The following is a 21,381-nucleotide window of genomic DNA, read 5'->3' as shown; positions in this document are numbered from 1 at the left end:
CAAGTAAATGGTTCTTTTGAATCTGAAAGTCCTAAAGGAACACTTATGATAAGCTGTATAATATACTTCTTGTTATACATGAGTTTCTTCTTTATTCAAGGTTAAGTTTTATAAGGACCAAAAAATTCCCACAAAATCCCTTTTTTCGGGAAGTGAGAAAAGACAGTTACCTTTTCCGTAACTGGTGTTCTTCGAGATGTGTTGCTCATCTCTATTCCATGACAGATGCGCATGCTCGCCACGTGCACCGGTGCCAGAATTTTTTCTCCTAGCAGTACCCGTAGGGGAGCGCCCCTAGCGACCCGTGGAGTGGCGCCTCAATGGCATGGTATAAGGGGCGCTGTGCACTCCCCCCACCCTCAGTTCCTTCTTGCTGGACAACTCCGACAGAGGGGAAGGAGGGTGGGATGTGGAATAGACATGAGCAACACATTTCGAAGAACACCATATTTAAGTAGGCTTCTTTTATATACACAGCAAATACATAGACTACCACAAGAATGGCCACACTGGGTCAGACCCAAGGTCCATCTAGCCATGTATCCTGTCTTCTGACACCAGACAGTGCCAGATGCTTCTGGTGAAATGAACAGACAAGGGCAATTATTGAGTAATGCAACTGTTATCGAGTCCCAGCTTCTGGCAATCAGAGGTTTAGGGACACCCAGAACATGAGGTTGCGTCCTTGACCATCTTAGATAATAATCACTGGTGGACCTGTCCTCCAGGAAATGATCTAATTCATAACTTTTTGCCTTCACAACACCCCCTGGTAACCAGTTCCACAGGTTGACAGTGCATTGTGTGAAGAAGTACTACCTTATGTTAGTTTTAAGCCCGCTGCTTACTAATTTCATTGGCTGACGCTTGATTCATGTATTATGTGAAGGGATAAATAGCCCTTCCTAGTCCCTTTCTCCCACCATTCATGATTTCATAGACCTCTATCATATCCTTCCTTGGTTGTCTCTTTTCTAAGATCAACAGTCTCAGCCTTTTTAATCTCTCCTCAGATGGAAGCTGTCCCATATCCCTAATGGTTTTTGTTGCCCTTCTGTATACCTTTTCCAATTCTAATATCTTTTTTGAGATGGGGTGGCCAGGACAGCATGCCATGCCATACTATGAATTTATATAGTGGCATTATGATACTGCCTGTCTTATTATAGATCCCTTTCTTAATGGTTCCTAACATTCTTATCCTTTTTTTTTTTAAAATAGGATCCTTTATTCCAACTTGAGATGAAAATTAAAATGGTTGTTTCAACACTTTGAGAAACAGTATGTCGGGCATGTTGGTGGTACATTATGTTTTTTAATAACAAAAGAACATAGGACTGCAAATGGGATGTGTAAATACAGCAAAATCTTGGACTATTATAATGCACTGCTGTATGAGGCACGTTAATTGTGTTTAAGGTACCCCGTTCCACCTAACTGTTGAAGTGCTCTCCCCTCCAAATAAAAAAAAATAAGTCAACAATCATGCTGTATAAGGGGAGTGGAGATGGAAGCTTTTCATTCAGAAGAACCTAGTTTTAAAACTGAGACAGGGATTTCCTTCTTCACCTTGCCTGAAAGTTGCCAATCTAATTAAACAATACTAAAAATTAACCATAAACTACAATGCAAGCTCTGCAAATGTTTATAGAACTCAAATAAAAATTAGAGAGACAAAGCTTTAAAAAGAAACCATCATTACCTGACTCTTTGCACGAATTCGTATGTGGCCAGTGACGGGAGCATCTGGTCCAAGATGAATTGGCTTTTCAATGCTGACATTTGCAAGTGCATCTTCTCCAAATATGGAACGTGCATACAGATTGGCAGCCATAAAGCCACAGTAACCAGAAAGTGCCTAGAGAAAGAACACTTAAATTTAACTCTTTACAAAAGGCTAATTGTCCTTTAAGAGACACATTTTGATCCATATTAAGCACAACTCAGCAGGTTTTTATATTTAAAACCTATCCTTCTAAATACAGCATTTTGTAAGATACCTAAACTCCAGTTCTGAAGGAAACATTAATAGATCTTTCTAAAATGAAAACTGACAGAGATTTAATCAAGTCATTTAAACAAGACATAACTGGCATTTTCAGGCTCTGAGGTAATGCATAGCAAAAAGGCTTTAAGAAAGATTAATTCCTACTGAAAGGAAGGAAGTCTTGACCTATTGAAAAAAAATTGTGCTGACCATTCTGAAGCAGATACGTTAGCTGACATTTTATTAACTGCTTCTTGCTCAGCTAAAGCAAGAAACTATTTGAAAACGACCCAGTTAACATGAATTTCCTTTTAGCTTTCTTAGAGCATAAATTTCTAAAGTGTATTAAATACTAAAGAATACTAACATCTTCCAGACTAAACAAACATCTATAAAATTGGTGGAGGTTTATAAATTTAGAAACTAGACCAGGTAAATAATCTAAAGAACACAAACTCCAAAAAGGGCACCGGAAAATACTATTCTATATAGGTTCCTACACTACGTTCAACATCATCAGTATCTGAGTGCCTTCCAGTAGTGAATTAAGCAACTGGACTACACATCTGTTGTGTAATGTTTGTTTTCTCATCCTCTCTCTAGAGGGACAAGTGTGTGTAGGAGTGAGTCTGTTTGTTAATTTTTTAAATATATAAATATATCTGATGAGAGTTCTTAGAAATTTATCCTATGCAACGTGTCTTGCAAAGTTAGAATAACTCTACATTATTCAAATAGTGCAATCAATGCCCAAGAAGAATTCAAGAAGGGAGAAAAAAATGCTATATTTTGGAATCCAAGTCTATTTATACTTGCACAGTAATTTTACTCCAGTTTAAAAAGTGCTTGAAGAATTTTCAGCAAGTATCTTACCTTCTCTGGGGTAAGGCATTTCATGTTGGTTGATTTTAGTATGTGCTGTAAGTATTCATTTAGATCAATGATGTTTGTATTAACTGTAACCTTCAAGAAAAAGAACAAGGTGTGATCATTTTCATCAGCTTCTCTGACATGTTTTAAATAATTTTTCTTCTAGGACTATAAAAAAGAAAGCGTCACTGTCATTTATCCTGTAGTAGCATACTGTACTTGTTGATGGCTTTAAGTCCTTTTATATTGGAGAATCTTACATAAAGGTTTCATCTTCCACCATCCAGGGGTTAAATAGGAATGGCCTCTTACTTTCTACCACATATTTAAAAATTAGTCAGAATAAGTGTACATCGTACTTTGCTAAACATGTGGAAAGAATCCATATCTTGAATGGTTGCTTCAAGTCTAGTTACAGGCTAAATGTGTACATTTGAATGACCACACCAGAACAAGTCAAAGATACACGTAGTCCAGTAGCTTTTCTCTGACTGACCAACGCTAGAGGTTACTTTGCCCTTCAATGAAATACAGCCACCCCTTGAAAAAAGCAGCCATTCAATAGTGTACTATGATACTGTTCAACACTGTACAATGATACTGAGACGGTTTAGGACAAAGTGAAGAAGAGTATTGTATCCAGCTGAAATTGCTAGAGAAATGTAGGTAGGATGATCGTAATTAGAGCAAAAATTTGGAAAAGACACAAAAACTTAATATTCTTAAAGTGGCACTGGAACTTTAATGACTACAAGTGGTAAGGGCCTGTTTTATATGTCTGAGAGGCAAGATAGGCTTTAGGTGTTTACTTTAAACTCCTTGGGAGAAGGGGTTTACTATGCTAATTGGCCAACAGAAGCCTGGGTCAGGTAGAACTGCACAGAGGTCAAGTTACTGCAAGAAAGGTTGTGTGGAGCAGTGAGAGTGAGTGTGCATGAATGCGTGTGCATGCATTTTTCCTTTTTTCATTGCTAGAAGCTTTCCCATACCAGAATCAAACTGCCTTTGCTAGATCTCATATCTTGTAGATCCAGGATTACTCGAGGCTCAAGACCCAGGGAAGGAACTCTCAGACAAACTGGATGATGAAGTCAAGGGGAGCGAGGAAGGGAAAGGACACAAGTACGGAGGGCTCTACAGCCTCAATATTCCAGGAAGCGCACCACACAGCCTCCTCTCAAAGATCTTTTTATGATGGCTGCCCTAGTACATCAAAGCTTACACAAAAAAATATGACCTTGGATCAAACCTTGCCAAAAGATCCATGTACTTGCTGAAAAGCAGTGCCCACGGAGAAGGGTGCAGCTGGCACAACAGCCAAATACAGAAACCAATCGCTTTGAAGTTGCTCTTGGGCCAGCTCAGCCACTGCCTGTGCTAACAGAAGAGGGCTAAAGATCTCCCATTTGCCTAGGGGAGTTCCCAGCCCCAGTGTTTAGACTCTTATTACCAGACAGAAGAAATTTAGAGGGAGTAGGGGGAAAAGAAAAAAACTGGGGAAAAAGATCTGCCTGAAAAGTATGTGAGCATTCATTTTAGTTGGGTACAATTGTAATTTGCTGTATTACAGACTGGGATTGTACAGATTTTTTCTATGTAATGACCCTAATGAGTTGCCCAATTTGATGTGCATATCACATGCAAATTAATTCCACTCTTTTGACAGGGTTACTGGCCTGTTGGATAGCAGTCAACAGGATATATTTTGATCTAAGCAAGGCTTTTGATACAGTCCCACGTGATATTCCCACAAGCAAACTATGGAAATACATTCAAGATTAAATTATTATAAAATGGTTGAAAGATGATTCTCAAAAAGTAGTTATTCATGATTTGCTGTCAAATTGGGAGGGCAAGTCTATGTGGTCCTGCAGGGCCAGTCCTGGGTCCAGTACTATTCAATATTTTCATTAATAATTTGGATAACGGAGTGGAGAATAGCCTTATAAAATAGGCAGGGAGGGGTTCTAAGTTTGGGGCCGGGGGTGGACAGGGGTGGAGGGGTTGAAAGCACTTTGGAGGACAGCATTAGAATTCAAACCTGCCTCAAAAAATGGGAGAATTGGTCTGAAACCAACAAGACAAAATTCAATAAACACAAGTGCAAAGTACGTCACTTAGGAAGGAAAAATCAAATGCACAACTACAAAATGGGGAATAACTGACGATGAAGCAATACTGTGAAAAAGGATCTGGGGCAGATTACAAATTGAATACGAGTCAACAGTGTGATGCCGCCGCAAAATAGGCTCATATTCTCAGGCACATTAACAGGAGTGTCCTATGTAAGACAAGGGAGGTAACTGTCCCACTCCACTCGGCGATGGTGAGGCCTTACCTAGAGTATGACACCAAATTCTGGGCACCACACTTTAGGAAAGATGTGATCAAACAGAGGACAGCAACAAAAATGATAAAAGGTTTAGAAAACTTGACCTATAAGGAAAAGTTAAACAAACTGGGCATATTTAATCTTGAGGAAAGAAGACTGTGGGGAGACCTGACAGTCTTCAAATATGTTAAGGGCTGGTATAAAAAGGATTGTAATCTATTATTCTCCATGTCCACAGAAGGTAGAACAACAAGTTATGAGCTTAATCTACAACAAGGGAGATTTAAGTTAGATATTAAGAAAACTTTCTTACTATAACTGTACTTAAGCCCTGAAATAGGGTTCCAGGTGAGGTTGTGGAAACCACATCACTGGAGGTTTTAAGAACTGGTTGGACAAACTTTACCTATCATGGATGGCCTGGATTTCCTTGTTCCTGGCTCAGCATAGATGCCTGGACTTGATAACTTCTTGAGATCCCTTCCAGCCCTATGTTTCTATGATTCTCTGAAACCTGAAATACGCTGAGCTTGTAAAGATTTCTGCCATGTCCACAAAAATACGTGACAGGCTTCATACACTATACTGCACCACCTCTGAGCCAATTTTTGCAGCTGCAATTGAGTCTCCCTTGGATTGGAGGTAAAGCTCTACATGCACCTCAGACATAAAGCAAGGCCTGGCTTCAGTAAACAAGTGACAGGAAACCAACAGAAGAATGAGACTTTTAAAACCAATGATCTACATATTTTACAGCTTAGAGACTTCCTTTCAAATCCTGGAGCAGCTTTTCAAATGATGAAGTTTGGCAGAAGACAACAGTACACTAACTTATATAGGGCAAGCTATCTGCAGAATGGAACAGCTGCAACCTTCTAGTTTTAAAATGAAGCTTGGGTTAAGTAAAAATAACCAATATGTTACAGAAGCACCTACAGTAACAGAAATCATTTTTCACTGATGGTTTTAGTTGCAAAACTGTTGAGGTAAGGTACGAGTGTAAAGCTAGGCAAACAGATCACCACCAAAAGAACTAACTTTGTTTTCCCATTCAAATTCTGCCCACATCTGGCGGAACTCTGCATCAGTACAAGAAGCAGGCTGGATGTAATCCATGATGTCAATATGAATATCACTGAGGACAACACAGTTTCTGTCACTGGCTGCTCCAGATACATCATACACTACAAACAAACAACAAACCACAGGTTTACAAATTGAAAGTGGCTACAGAATTGTCAACACAAAATAAGCATTCAAGTGCGATCTGTCAGTATAACCAACACATGCAGAGTGTTAATCTCTGTCCTCTTCTAGTGGCTGGATCCCAGATGTTTCAAAATCTCCTACACCTTTTGAACTAACAGGTGTGGGTCTTTTAGCTCAGGCAGAAGAGGCTCATGCTTTTAGATCCAAAGAGTCTTAGGCTCAATCCCCACTACTGACCACCCACAGACATTGCGTTACACCAGCATGCTTTTTAAAAAATAGCATATATAAAAATATTACATTCATAATTTTTTTTAAATCCAGCAATAAAACGTTCCTATCTTGTAGAACACATTTCACTTATCTGTCAGCATTAAATGCTTTTTAAAACAATTCTACTTTTCTACAGAAAGTTCAGTATTCTAATTTTTTTAAGGTGGCACACAGATTTGTCTACTTACCAATATTACCAAAAATGATACCATTTTCTGTTGAGGCTACTTTGACATTAGCCTTAATGTTTGCAAAATCATGAGGAGCAAGCGTCAAAGGAGATGGTTTTTCCACTAATTTCAAGTCACCTGTTTAAAAAAAATTTGAAAGAAAAGTTTACGAACAGACAGAAGATAAAGTCCAATTAAAATTTGTTTCAGGACACAGCAGATTACCATTTCTGATCTGAATTCTAAAATCTTACCAAAATCGCCATAAAGTCAATAAATTGTAAACACATTGAACCAACATATTTGACAGCTGAAGCACTAATGAAATTGACATATTAAATGTAAAAGTTAATTAAAACATTAATGGCCTGATTCAAAGCCCACTGAAGTCAAATGACGGTGGACTTTGGCCACTGGGCAGGGAGGGTGGCCTCGGGCATAGGCACAGGTTAACTTCTATTTTTGGGAGCGGGCAGGGCCCACCAGGGTTTGGGCCAGCACTGCATGGCGGGGCCTGGGTAGGGAGCACCACCTCCACCCCCTGACTCACCTCAGCAGGCCACCCAGCCTGTCTGAGTGGGTGGGTGTGCAACCAAATGTAACTCAAAGAGGGGGAGCTCAGCTCAAAAAGTTTCAAACTGTGCACGGAGGGGCTAACTAGGGACTGTGTGCAAGCAGGGGTATAGCTCAGCGTGCAGGCAGAGGTGTAGCTCAGGGTGCATGAAGAGGAGCAGATATGGGCTGTTTGCTGGGAGGGCCTTCGCCTTCGGTCACTGCTCCCCGAGGGCTCTGCCAGCCATGGAGCTGGATCAACCGACTAGGTGGCTCTTACTGGCCGCATGAGCAGTCAGAGGAGGCTGGGAGCTGAGGAGCAGCTGCAGCCTCAGTAACCAGCAGGAGGAGGAGATGGGGGAGTGCCGTGGTTGCCTGCTCCATGGCACAAGCCAGACTCTGCTTCTTGACTCTGACCTGGCCAGGTGGTGGGACAGGAGGAGGAAGTGGGGAGGTGTGGAGCTGCCCCCAACGCTGTCCATGGGCTTGGAGCTTCTGCCCCGCAAGGTATCAGGGCTCGCGGAGCCCAAGTTGGGAACCACTGGTCTATAATATCAATATTGTATCAATATTCAATTGTATAAAACTGATGTGAAGAAAAATAAAGACAGAAAAAACTGCAGCCTCCATGTGATACACTGCAGCCTCCATGTGAAATTCAAGTCATGTGCCTATTCTGATATTTCTTTCAAATTTTAGTCTGAATTTCGTGCTTATGAAAGGTGATGGAACTGTCTAGGTCCCTTATTCATCCACAGAGCAGATAAAACGTGCAACAGCAGTCCAAGTTTCCCCACACTGCCTTAACCCTGACTGCGAAGCAAGCACAGAAAGAAGGCTGCCCAGAAGTTGGTTATAGTTCCCCAATTCTCTGTTCCAGTTCTGGCCCAGGGGCAGGGTAAAGCAGCCTTGGGGCTGCTCTATCATGCATCTGTGGTCAACATTCCCTAAGGGAACCCTATCAGCTGAGCAGAGCTGCAGCACGATGCTCTTCAGCCACTCCTCCTACCCAACTAGACACACACCTGACCGCTCTCTGTACTTGGAGCTGGGAGGGAAAAGGGTTCAGGAGCCAGCTAGACTGGCTTTATGTATGCTCACTGGGGACTCCCCCATGCTGACAATGTTAGGCTGGATTCAGTGTCCTTAGCACCCTGGGAGCACCGCAAACAGAACGGGGCAGATCAGAGGAAGTGCTAATGTTTCTAGAGGGAAAAAACTAAATAAAAAATTAAGCTATTTTTCTAACTGAAGTGTGACAAAAGTAAGTGTGAAACCAGATACAGAAATATTTTGTGTAGAGGTACATGATCACATTATCAGTACCAGCAGAAAGAAGTTCACTTGGTCCAGGAAAAATCAATTCTTTAAAAGGCATTTTAAAATACCTTTTAAGATTGTAAGTAGTCAGTTTTATTAAACAATTCTTTAGGCATTTATAATATGAGATGCAACTTCTTGTACTTCAACAATGTCCACTGCTTAATTTCAGACCTAATTATATCAACAAATATTCTTGTTGCACTAGATTATTCCTTACCTAGTGTGGCTAGTTCTAATGTGCAGTTCTGCAAAGTATCACTGGTCTGGTTTACTACAAGCACATCCAATACAATATCATACTGGTTGACATGAACATATGCTTCTGCATAGACAGGATCTGAGAAACCTGTCAACTGAGTAACCTGTCAAGGAAAGAAAATTAACACAAATTATTGAAGTATCTTTCCCCATTGTCAGTTTAAAATGTTGAACATGGTCACACAAGTATAGAAATGGAACAGAAACAATATAAAAAGAGAAAAATATTGAGTAAGACAGATGAGAGTGGTAGTCTAAGACAAAACTGAAGATTAAACAAGAGATCTGTACAAAGAAGAGCCTTAGTTTTGTACTATTAGCTTATTACTTTTGTATTTAAACCCCTGCCCACCCCTGAAAAAACTAACTCTTCATCCTATCAACAGAAGCTTGGTCAACAAACTGATTAATGATTTTTTTTAAAGTAATCAATTTAAGAACCATTAAAAGTTCATAAATTTCACTGTTGAGAGGGTCTTCAGGTATGAAAAGATTAACTAAATAGGCAACAGACACCTCACCCCCACCATATGCATACACTTGATTTTGTTAAATGTAAGTTAAAGTTCAGAATACATATCAGTCCCTTAAGGATTTAAAAAAAAAAACAAAAAACAAACTCTAAACCATAGAATCCCTGCCCTTCCAACTTACAATAATGTTAGTTATTTTGTAAAAAAGCAAACATTAGAAACCCAGGAAATGCTAAGTTATGATTAAACTGAACGAAAACCAAATATTGGAAAGTCGTCTTCTCTGGGAATTTTCTTAGGTTTTTTGTTCATTTTTGATTTTTTAAAGATATTTCTGCTTCCTAGTCCCCAGAGTGGGTAGCGAAGTAGGGGTTCTTTCCCTTGAACCCTCCTGAATGGCTTCTTGGGACTAGAAGGCAGGAAACTGAAGCAAAAAAATACTGCATGGAGCCAAAAGAGCCTCAGGATAAGGGGAGGAAGGAACAGGTTCTTCACTCCATGGCACTCCCTGTCGTCATCCTCCCACCACTCTAATAAACCTTACTTGGCTCTTGAGCCATCCAACAAACATTGCACCACCTCACCGCCTCCTGGTTTCCCTTCTCCAATTCCCACCTTCCCCACCCTATGGGGTCAAGACAGCATCACGAACCACAGGGACAAAAGGATTCATTACCTCTCAGGACCCCCTGCCTTCCTCTCCAACAAGGAAACCTAACTGAACTTTTCAGATATGATGAGCTTAATTAGGTTCCTTAGCCCCCACAAACCCAACTGTCAACGTTTGACACTAGGTGTGAGTAATACCCTTACAGAAATAAGATACTGAATTATACATTACCTTGTTGAGTTTGGATGCCAAGGGATCAGCAGCTTCTTTTCTTTGCGTGGTCCCCATTGCTGCCAGAAGGCTCAGCTGAAATTGGTCTTCCTTTGAGTTCATTTCATTTTTAGCAGTAAGCTGCATGAAGGAAATGGGGTCATCTGGCTGAATTGTCACATTCCTCTTCTCTGACTCTTTCTGTGGTAAGAAAGCAAAATATTAATTCTATCTTCTAACGTACACTGAAGTATTGAACTTTATGCAGCTCCTGGAGTATTCCTGGATGTGAGCTTTCTTCAAAATTCAAGCACCCAAAAGTTTAAGATTACACAATGAAATTTACAATATCTCACCTTCTGAGAAAGTTTCTCCTCTTCTAGTTTAGCTGACAGCATATGAGAAAGGGACTGTCTGCATTCCTTGTTGAAAATATCATTCATTAGAGGAGAACACTCTGACAAAACCTTCAGACATAGGGAGATACGATCCACATCATCATCTGTAATTGGCTTCTTGGGAAGAGAGGACTTACCCAAATGGAGAATAGTGGCCATTAGCAACATAGCCTCAGCAATAAAAGACTAAAGGTGGAAAGGAGAGAGGAAAGGGGTTATTAAATCTTACATAGCCTTAAAAGTGTAGAAATATTTAAATTTGTATTCACCTTCAAGTTTAAAATATGGTTAAAAATTAAAACGATATCCCAGTAGGTAAGATGATTTGTGTCAGCGACTCGTTGCTTAGATCCCAAGAGACCTGCCAGTCATACAAGTTGGAAAGTAGTAAGAAATGTTTAGTTGAGGTTGATGTTGCTTTGATTCCCAACTGATTTAGTTGGGGTTGGTCCTGCTTTGAGAGCAGGGGGTTGGAATAGATGACCTCCTGAGGTCTCTTCCAACCCTAATCTTCTATGATTCTATTTGTGACTAGATTAACTATTATCTATCAAAAACTCAAGGAATTTAGGCATTTTGTTTTTGGGCCTCTCTCAAAAGCTTATGATCAGATCTGTAAGAACTGCCAGAGGAAATATGACTTACATTTTGTTTCTTCTTTTCCTGAACAAGAGCCATATAGCGTAGAGCAATCTTAGTCAAAGTTGTGGCAAGGGAAGCAGCAACAAAGAAATCCCCATCCAACAAAAATCCTCGTAATGGAGGTCTGCAAAGAAAGTCAATCATGAGGGGTTGGTTTTGGAAGACATTGTCTCCATCCTCCTTTTTTCCATACTTTACTTTAGCTCTCATATTGTGAGATCAGTGTTGTACAGACGGTTTGGAAGGTCTCAAGAGACTCAGTGAAGTTTTACATACACTGGCAGTGAGACGGGAAGTGGAAAGAATAAAGGATAACTTTTACTTTTTATCATCAAAGGATCTCACAGCTCTATACCAGTATAAGCTACCTAAGCCACAAAATAACTGTGAAGTAGATAAGAGTAATCTTTTCATCCACCAGTGAGATAGAACATGCAACTGTTTAGCAGAGCACAGGAACATTAAGCAGTAATTTAGGTAACAAGTGACAAACACCATACACAATTAAAATCGATGGGGAAATTTAGGTAGACAGAATGTAATTTACCCAAATCGGAATTTGGCCAGTACATCAGAGTTAACAATGTAATTTTACAAGAAATGCCATGTGTTGACTAAAGATCACAAGTGGTCAAAGTATTATCTGGAAGATAATAGCCTTCAGTAGGGCAATGATCTTTACCATAAAGCTCAGGTATTAATTCAGCACCAAACAGAGGGCGAGACTAAAACAGAAAAGGAAAGAATAGTAAGACTCACGGATAAAATCATGGAGAAAAATGGAAGAAACAAAGAAAGAGAATGACAGAAGAGAAGACAGAAAGTGGAAAATATAATAGAAGAAAAAACTCTCAGATTTCCACTGCCAGTCCACATCATAAAGCTACAGACCAACCCAAGATTAAAAGCAAATATTAAACTAGATCAGTCTATCACAGGAAAATGGATTCCAGAAAAATACACTGTTTTCTGGAAAAGTGGAAACAACTAGAAAATGTGGCTGTTGCTGCTACAGCACCACATTTTGGACAAGTATCAATCCACCCTGTTTTGTGTGCACACGTAAGAACTAAAGGGGTGATAGACACAAGTTTGCTATTGGAGATTGACATAAGTAAGGATATTGAGGGGCAATAAAGCAAATGAATGTTTCAAAACACACACCAAAACCCTCTCCTAGGAAGAAATGTTTAGCGAAAGAACACGTGCAGAAGTTCCTTTTCAGACAGAAAAGAATTCTGGAAAGGCTTTAGAGTTCTCACCATTTTTAATGTAGCTACCACTAGTAAAATATAAAATGCCTAGTTACCTATCTTCTTCCTTTTTGGCAGGTCGGGAACTACTGAGGGCACTCTGTGTAGCATAGGTGCCCATCTCCGTCACCAATTTTTGGGTTGGACCTACAGTCACCTCCTCTTCTGGTTTCAGTTCACCAGCTTCTTTCTTTATTTCAGATTCCACTATTGGGATCTGACAATGAACAGGAGACATTAAATATATGCTAAATTAACAAAGAATTCAGTAAATAATTTGAATATAAAGACAATCTTTTTGTTTTAAGGAAAGCAGCCTTTTTTTCATACAAGTGTTGTCACTTTCCTCAGATTCTCCACCTTTTAAACAGGGAAAGGTCAATTACAGCATAATAATTTGGACAATTTTTCTAAATTTCTTCTTGAAGGGGGTGTTAATGTACCCAGGAGTTCATCCCAAAACAGGAATAAGCCTTGCCCCCACTATACTGTCTTGGATGCCTTTTACAAATTAAAACCTCATGTACTCCCCATTTGTAAGCAGACACACACTAGTCAAGTTGTACCCTATAATTTCAAATTTGTCGTATTCTTTCCCAATAAGGATTCTTGTTTCCTGTTCTGACAATGAGATCATCAGATATTGCTTCCTCGGAGTATAAGATGATGGTTTATGAGTTTATCAGAAGTAAATATTGATGCATGAGGTCATCAATAATTTTTGCTCTAGAGTAAGACTACACATGACAGAGCCTGCAAAAGTCTAGAAGTTCAAAATACTATTGCATCTTATATGACTTTTTAAATCTTCTCTTGAAACACACATTACATATAAAAATAAAAGCAGAAAGTTTTTTAGACAATACACATATACCTCTCCCAGCGACCTGCGGACTTCTGTCATTACACTTTGTATATCTTCCTTTGTGCTGCAATATTCTCCAAGGATCCACAAAGCTCCCCTGTAAATCCTGAGATAAGAAACATCATTAAGGCATGTTTTAAAGCACTGCTGAAACTAGCACTATGGGTAATGATTTTTCCATTGTGCTCTAATGCACAATGAGGAAGTGCTACACTGAACAGCTTCATGGGGCTATGAGTTACAGCATGAAGAAAAGAAAACACATTGTGCTTACAGAACGCAACAAGCTAAAAAATATATAATGTGACTGGTCAAGACAATCAGCTTTTTGGCACTGCTATCCTATCCCATTGTATAATTACAAACTCAATAGTCAAATTAAAATAACTATACAAGTAGAGTTTTCTGCTAAGGATTTATTCCCAGTTACATTCATCTTAACATCTGTAAATTCAATTCCAACACTTTACAAATGCTTAGCTGAACCGCGATGTTATTATGAGGTCAGTTGTGATGTTTCTAATAAACCATACACATTGAAATTGGGTCAGATTTTATCAGGTCAATAAGGAAAAATATATTCTAGGAAGATTTCAATCAAAACAGGTATTGTGGATGAACAATCCCCAGTTGTTCAATTTAGTCCATCTCCTGCCCAATAGGAAGTTACAATTTGATCTGGATTGTAATGAAGTTATGATTCAGATGTGCATTGGGTATCACAATAATAAAAGTGGTATAATGTCATAGAAAAAAACGTGATTACTTCTGCTATGACTGAAGCTCTGCTGGTCCATCGGAATACTAAATTTTTAGTGCCCTGCAAAGGAAGCGTGGACTCCTTGCAGCCACCACTTATTTCATATTCTGCTATGTGGATTGGAATTCTTTTACAGGGAGTTCTCTGGTAACTTACAATAAGCAATTTCTAGTTTCCTTCAAATGCATTTAAAATCATGTTGTGGTCATCCCTTGGCAACACTAGGTTATTTTAACAGACACAACATTTTAGATTTAGCCTTCATTATCAATTCTGCCGTCTAGTAAATGCAAAGCAAACAACTAACAACTGCATCATAAAAAATGAGATTTATTAAGTCAATGTTCCTCACTCAATGAGATATGAATTCATTATGTTTTTCATAAAAATTTGGAGGGAAAGAAATTCCCCAGAAATAATTTCCTGGCAAATATAAATTCAATTTAAATAGGGATGACTCTACTCTGAAGTTTGCTCAAAATAAAATTCTCTCATCTAATTTCTCCTTTCAAACAGTTTCAAAGTGCATGAAAATTCTTAAATTTAGTTAATGTGCAGTGTACTCTTTAAAAATATTTTAAACCTACTTGACAGTTTTAATGGCATGAAAGACTTCCAGCATCTTCTCAACAATAAGTAGTCTGAGATTATCAAACCGCTGAATTGCTTCACGCACAAATTCCAAGACATCAGCAGCTGCAGCTTCATTATTATCACTTAGGAACTCCATCAACTAGAATAAACAGGAGTGAACATGAGCTCAAACAGCACAGTTACATAACTTTAAATGGTCACAAGCTTTACAAGAACTATTACAGCATCCAGTGCTGAACAGCAACAGAAGGAACAAGGACAAGAAACAGAAGGGAATATAGTATTTTGCATGTCATTTGCAAACGGATGTCAAACTGATTTAAGGTTGAGGTACCCTAAAGTTCTCTCTACTAATTCAGAAGAATAAAGAGTACGAACTATATATCTTTTTTATTCATTCCCAGAGATCAAAGCATTCATGCTTTCATACTTTATTCAAACAAAACTTGTGCATTCCAATAAATAAGCACCTTGAAACATTTTTTCTATTTGCATGGGTTACTGTATACCGATAAAAAAAAAATAAAAAATTGCAGTTCGCGTTCATCAAGAACAGTAAAATGTTTTGGGTTTTTTTGGTGGTTTTTGTTTTGTTTTATTTTTTGCAAAAAATAAAACGTATAGAAGATGGGTAACCTGCAAATAACAAAGAAGCCCTAAACTTTTTAGGGTAATAAAAGTATAATTTACAATAGCACCATTACAAAGAAGATATTAAAAGGTAAGATCTCAGCTTCAGTTATTTTCTTGGAGAAAGTAGCAAGGATTTTGGAGATCAGTTAAAACACATTTACTGTAAATATAATTAAATATTTGCATACCACAGGAATAACATTTGCAGCCATATCTGGAAACCGAACGCTGCAGGAATGCAGTGTCCGAACAAGCAACTGCCTGTATTTGTCAGTATCTTCATGCTCTGTCACATTGTTTGTTTTAATCACTTCTTTCTTCAAAACAATCACCAGCTATAAAACATATCAAATAAGTTTCAAAGGAATCATATGCTTCACCGAAGAACAAGCTAGAATGAAACCACACACACAAAAAATATGTATTTACCTCTTCCACATTTCTAGAAGATACAAGATCCAGAGCTAACTGAAGGGTTTTCTTGCGCACTTCTAAATCTGGAGTACTCAGCACTCTCAGTATGTCCATAACCAGATCCTGAAATCAATAAACACACTTAATTTAAGTTTCAAAACCAACATTTAGTCAGACAAAAAAAATATTTTTCTTGCTTTAATTAAGTCTTTTCTTTTTTGTGCAAATATACAAATTCAAATCTATAGTACAGAATTACTGAAGAGATAGTTAAAAAAGATGTGTAAGTTGTGTATAGCATATTGACAGAAAAGTATAATGGTAAAATGATTCTTAGTCTCCATTAAGATTTTTTTTAACTTTTTTTCCCTGTTTTGAGATTAGCATCTGAAGCCTGACTGTTCATGAAGGAAATACAAAATATTTGTCTAATATGCTGTAATTTTATGTAGCATTTTTCAAACAAACTGAATCATTGAAGTTTCCAAAAAAGTCACCCCTTATCACTGTTACTTCTCATGCTTATCGAGTAAAACTAGACCTAAACAAAATACTGTGCAGCAGCGTTTCATAAACACACCAATTATTTTAAATGTTGAAAGTACATTATTTTTTCTTACCATAATGACAGAATTTTATTTTAGTTAACGTAAAATCCAGAATAGGTTTCCCAGGGCGAACAAAAAACAACGGTAGGGCACTTACTTGTAACACTCGTTCATGAGCAGGATGCTCTTTCAGCTCAATCAAGCGATCCAGTACAATCAGTTTCACATTGTTATCACTCTCTTTAATAATCAAGTCAATGTAACACTGAGCTGCTGCCTAAATAATAATAATAAAAGAGTGAAAGCATTTTTTCAAAAAATTTTAGATACTGTGGGAAAGATAAGAACAACTATTTCTAGGAACCACCAATTCCCGGGGGAAATCCAATGAAGGAACACACTCTAGAAACATGAGGGGTTATTTTAATGATATGTAAAAGAAACTAGGCAGCTGAACAGTTTTCTAGGATTTCATTGCTGGAACCGTTTTCCAATTTAGGGCTCGCCTGATGACACATTACTGGTAGCCTTTTGTTTGCTACAAGGCAGTTTTACCTATTGAGCAGAGACGCTGGCCAGAAATACCCAGAATTTTTTTTACACTAGCATCCAACTTCAGAAAGTTGCAAAGGCAATGGTGAGGTAGAAAGCTCATCTAAATTAGTTTTGTTCTTCCAGCTCCAAAGGAAATCTCACCAGCCATAACACATGATTTATACTCACACCACAAATTTTACAGGCTAAAGATAGGGTCTGTTTCTACAGTTCCCTCTTCCAAAAAAGATCAAATAAACAAAATATATAATGTGTTCAGCTGCACATTAAGGAGCCAATCTTGCAAGCTTTACTCAAATGAGTAACCCATAGCTACACAGGCTGGCCTACTTCAATGAAGCTACTTGTGTAGATACAGAACACTCACATAAAAAATCATACCATTAGGATATCCTAACATGTTCTGCAAATTCATGAAAAAAATTAAACAACAAATTTAAAAAAAAAAATCATGCTGATGCCAGCTTATAGTACACAGACCTGATCCAAAGCTCAATGAAATGAACAGAAAGACTCCCATTGATTTCTACAAAATTTGGGTCTCCACAATAGACTAAAACCAAACCAGATATGCTAATACTTGTTGCTGTTTTAAGTATGGTTTTATTTACACGGATTCTAACTATCATATCTCATTTAGCAAAAGTGACTGCACTGTAGCAAGAACATAAAAGAATGAATACTTCACTTGACTTTGAAACTATAGTAGAGTGACAAGGTTGGAGGGGTAATATCTTTTATTGGACCAACTTCTGTTTGTGAGAGAGATATGCTTTCAAGCCACACAGAGCTCTTCTTCAGCTCTGGGAAAGGTATGCCTAGGGTCACAGCGAAATGCAAGGTGGAACAAATTGTTTAGCACAAGTAGTTAGCACATACTGTAAGGTACCATTCAAAGTAGAGTTTTTTTATTTTTTGATACGATATAGTGTCAGGCTGACTGCCCTTTACATCACAGACTTCTGTTTACCCACAAAATGGGCACAAAAAAGCCAGCAACAGCATAAGATTGCTCAAACCTTCCCTGTCCCATTAACAGACTTCAGTCCTGACCTAAAAGGACCACAACTATGGATGAGAGCGTAATTTAGTCTCTGTAACTATTCAGCATTTGGCCTCATTGCTAAGAGTGCCAAGAAGATTGCAAGTTAGTATCAGCTGTGGAGGTGGTTTGTGTAATGTTTACATCTGTCCACTGACAATTGGATAGAGACCACCAACTCGTTTCCTACTGGCCAGTGACATCCAGAGGCTCACTTTAGCCAACCATTGAAAAGGGAGATAGTCACAAGATGGTTGAGTCATTTGTCTAGTGGCAAAACAGTCATGCGACAAAGAACGTCAATCTTTCAGACATTACACATGTTAAACTGTAATGTATGCTAACCCAGTGTAATGTAGAGAAGTTATTAAAGCATTCTTAAACATCATAAATCACTGCAATACCTTGATTGCTGTTGGTGCACTGGAGAGTGTAACTAGTGTTCCTGCTGCTTCATATTTTACTGCAGGACTAGATGATTGCAATAAGTTGTAAATACAGCGTATAAATCGAGCTCTTTCTGATGGATTAGCATGGCAGACCTAGATGAGAAAACAATAGATGGAAAGCATACTGAAGAAAAATAAAAAGCTATTTTAAAAATACAAGAACTCTAGTTTATCTCCTTAATTGCCTCACTGCAGGAGGCAGTGAAAAGCAGGAATGACCTTGTTTGAGGATAAGAGCCCCTCAGTCTAGGTTGATTGGAACCAGGCAATATGAAGTAAGAGAGTATTATACACCTCTTAAAATCTCAACTTGTAAAGAATGTCCTGCACTAGCTAGTCGTATGGGGTACTCCATAAATAAAAGAGGGAAAAACACAGAAAACAAAAACATACTTATTCCCAGTCCAGGTTAAAGCAAATCAGATGTGTGCAAATTTCATTGCATTAGCTTGCATCTTCTAAGCTCGACCAGTCCATTGCTTTTAAGAGAAATTATATCCAGTTCAGCTAAACAATGAGTCATCATTCCCAAATGGACTAGCTGCTCATTTAAGACTAGATTTCTAGTTATGAAACATCTCACTATCCAGCCAACCTTTCTGAACTGTATTTTTTCAAAATAGAGTGAAAACACACATTTGTTTAAATGACTGCAGTCATTTCCCCATACCTTGTAAATTAGTTCAACAATAACCAGCTGAAGAATGTCACCAAATGTCTGGACTTGGTCTATGCAGGTACTCAAATAATCCAAAGCTCGATCCTATGGAAATAAAATAAAAACAAACCATTCAGATTACTTGAAAGACTAGAATCTGTATTAAAACTTAACAAAATGATCACAATATAAAAATAAAAAGCACAGATTATTCCTTCTGCTACATTCAACTTACTCTTTTAGAACAGCCCATAAAACAATATACAAAAATAAAATTACAAAATAATGAATTTATTTAGGCCCTAAAGAGCATTATCTTCACACAATTATTTGCCGCCAACCAAGCAAATAGGTCAAAACCCCTTATAACCAAAACATTATTGCTGCATAACAAATATTTCAATTTTTGAGCAAATGAGGCAAAAGGCTTCTGAGCCAAGATTGAAAATGTCATTTGAGAAATAAATAGCTAATATACGTTACAAAATGGTAGGTAATGTGGCAAATCTTCATATGGCTAAAAATGATTATGCCTCTCAGTGCCAGTGTATCTCCCTTCCACATAAGGGGACTGCACCGTTTGAAAACAGAAAGGTGTTAAGGCCTCACTTACCTTCTTCTTCATCTTCTTCAACATTTCCAAATACTTCCCAAATCTATGAACGGTCTTTAAATAAGGGAGGCAGAGAGGCATATTTGTTGTATTAAAACATCTGCCATATCAAATCGTTTACAAATAGCTCCATTAGCTCTACGTTTAGAGATTTCACACTCTTAAAAACCCTGAAAATCCCCGGCAAGACAGAGATGGACAGAACTGCAGAAGCCAGGGAAACTTTAATGCTTTACTTATTAAGCTGTTTCTGCAAAAATAATGTTGGAAGCCAGTGTAAATTCATATTCTGAATAAGCAACCAGTAAATGATATGTATTCTTTTGCATGACCTGAGAGCTTTCCTACCTCAAATTTCTGTACCATGTATTTTTTATTACCAATGAAATATTTCAGTTCTAGTTTATAATTTTCATGGTTAACTAAATTGCACCTATTTTATGCAAAAGTGAAAATTGAAATTTACACCACTAACAAATCAAACAACAGGTTAGTCAGTCATTAACTAGATGTTCAAAAATAATCTTAAGGAAAATATCAGAACCATGAGAGAATTAAGACAACCAATTTTACCTGATCTGCATGAATTAGCATCATAAATGCATTTCTTTTGCAGCTTGCATCTTTCTCATTCACCAGGAAATCATGGATCAATTCAGGAGCATCAGGTATAAGATGTTCAAAGTTTCTTTTAAAAAAACATTTTGGGGGAAAAATGTAAGAAAGGTAAACAGAGTGATATAGCTAAATACTTAACTGCATGTGTTCTACATAAATGTTTAAAATGTGAAGGATCTGTATTTTTTTGTTCAAAATCCTTTGTGCACTTATGTTAAAAAGTGTGTATATTCCTTACATCCATTCATTCATATTTATTGAATTATTGCTTGTTACTCTGGTAACTAAGACCTCCCTCCCTCAATGGTTTTGGTTTAATTTTAGTTTATTTGTATTATTCAATCACACAAATACAGTTTTCATTTGAAAACAACTTTCACATTACTGCTACTGCATATATAACAATATATATGCTACTGCATATATAACTAAATCATAACGTTGTACTACTTAATTTAAAAAAAATAAAAATAAAATTAGCCGAAAGTTGTCCCACTTTCTATGTATTCACAGCAGCTGTACAATCTTCATTCCCAACAACCTAAACTAAGCGGATTTCAGTGGAGCTCTGGGCAGGTGCAGAGGTTTGCCCACTCAAAGTGGCTTGCAGGATCAGGGCCTTAGTTATATTTGACAAAGCTGTAGTGGTAAAAGGTACTATATATTCTAAGCCTACTGAATTAAGCAGGATCAAAAATAAAATTCCAATGAATCTCATATTAGCCTCCTTTTCTATCAGGACTTTCCAGGTGAAATCCACTGACATTAGCCTGGGCCTCTTGGGTCCAAAGGTTTAAATAATTCACAGTTTTTACCTGTAAATTGTGTAGATTGCCAGGACTGCATTTCTGCGCACATAGCTGTGACGATGTTCTAAACATGCACGAATAGCTGGCATCAAAGGTTCCAGTAATTCTGCTTCTTTCAGCTTGCAAAGAAAACGAAGAGTAGAACCCCGGATAAATTCATTGGGGTGCTGAAGATCCTAAAACAAGAAAAGTAAAGTATTTGTGTTTGCTGAAATACCAAGTTTTACCATTTTACAATTTCCCCTGCTGGTAACCATTTGCCC

The 21,381-nt window shown here is 37.9% G+C and overlaps 1 protein-coding gene across 3 annotated transcripts in view; it reads right to left on the bottom strand.

Moving 5' to 3' along the window:
• The window catches only part of COPB1 (coat protein complex I subunit beta 1), a 37,963-nt gene that overhangs the window by 3,907 nt on the left and 12,675 nt on the right, over positions 1 to 21,381 (bottom strand). For all 3 annotated transcript variants that reach the window (XM_075129387.1, XM_075129388.1, XM_048855511.2), the window contains exons 4-21: positions 21,125 to 21,294; positions 20,265 to 20,379; positions 19,091 to 19,183; positions 18,376 to 18,513; positions 16,532 to 16,651; positions 15,842 to 15,949; positions 15,601 to 15,747; positions 14,773 to 14,918; positions 13,435 to 13,531; positions 12,617 to 12,777; positions 11,311 to 11,431; positions 10,624 to 10,851; positions 10,289 to 10,468; positions 8,934 to 9,078; positions 6,860 to 6,979; positions 6,228 to 6,373; positions 2,861 to 2,950; positions 1,703 to 1,858 (exon numbers count right to left, since the gene is read on the bottom strand). In XM_075129387.1, the coding sequence (XP_074985488.1) occupies positions 1,703 to 1,858; positions 2,861 to 2,950; positions 6,228 to 6,373; positions 6,860 to 6,979; positions 8,934 to 9,078; positions 10,289 to 10,468; positions 10,624 to 10,851; positions 11,311 to 11,431; positions 12,617 to 12,777; positions 13,435 to 13,531; positions 14,773 to 14,918; positions 15,601 to 15,747; positions 15,842 to 15,949; positions 16,532 to 16,651; positions 18,376 to 18,513; positions 19,091 to 19,183; positions 20,265 to 20,379; positions 21,125 to 21,294 (2,481 nt within the window). The remainder of the gene's footprint in view (positions 1 to 1,702; positions 1,859 to 2,860; positions 2,951 to 6,227; positions 6,374 to 6,859; positions 6,980 to 8,933; positions 9,079 to 10,288; positions 10,469 to 10,623; positions 10,852 to 11,310; positions 11,432 to 12,616; positions 12,778 to 13,434; positions 13,532 to 14,772; positions 14,919 to 15,600; positions 15,748 to 15,841; positions 15,950 to 16,531; positions 16,652 to 18,375; positions 18,514 to 19,090; positions 19,184 to 20,264; positions 20,380 to 21,124; positions 21,295 to 21,381) is intronic.

This window comes from Caretta caretta, chromosome 6, assembly GCF_965140235.1.
Source record: "Caretta caretta isolate rCarCar2 chromosome 6, rCarCar1.hap1, whole genome shotgun sequence".
Classification (NCBI taxonomy): Eukaryota; Metazoa; Chordata; order Testudines; family Cheloniidae; genus Caretta; species Caretta caretta.
This window is presented reverse-complemented; position numbering and strand designations above follow the sequence as displayed.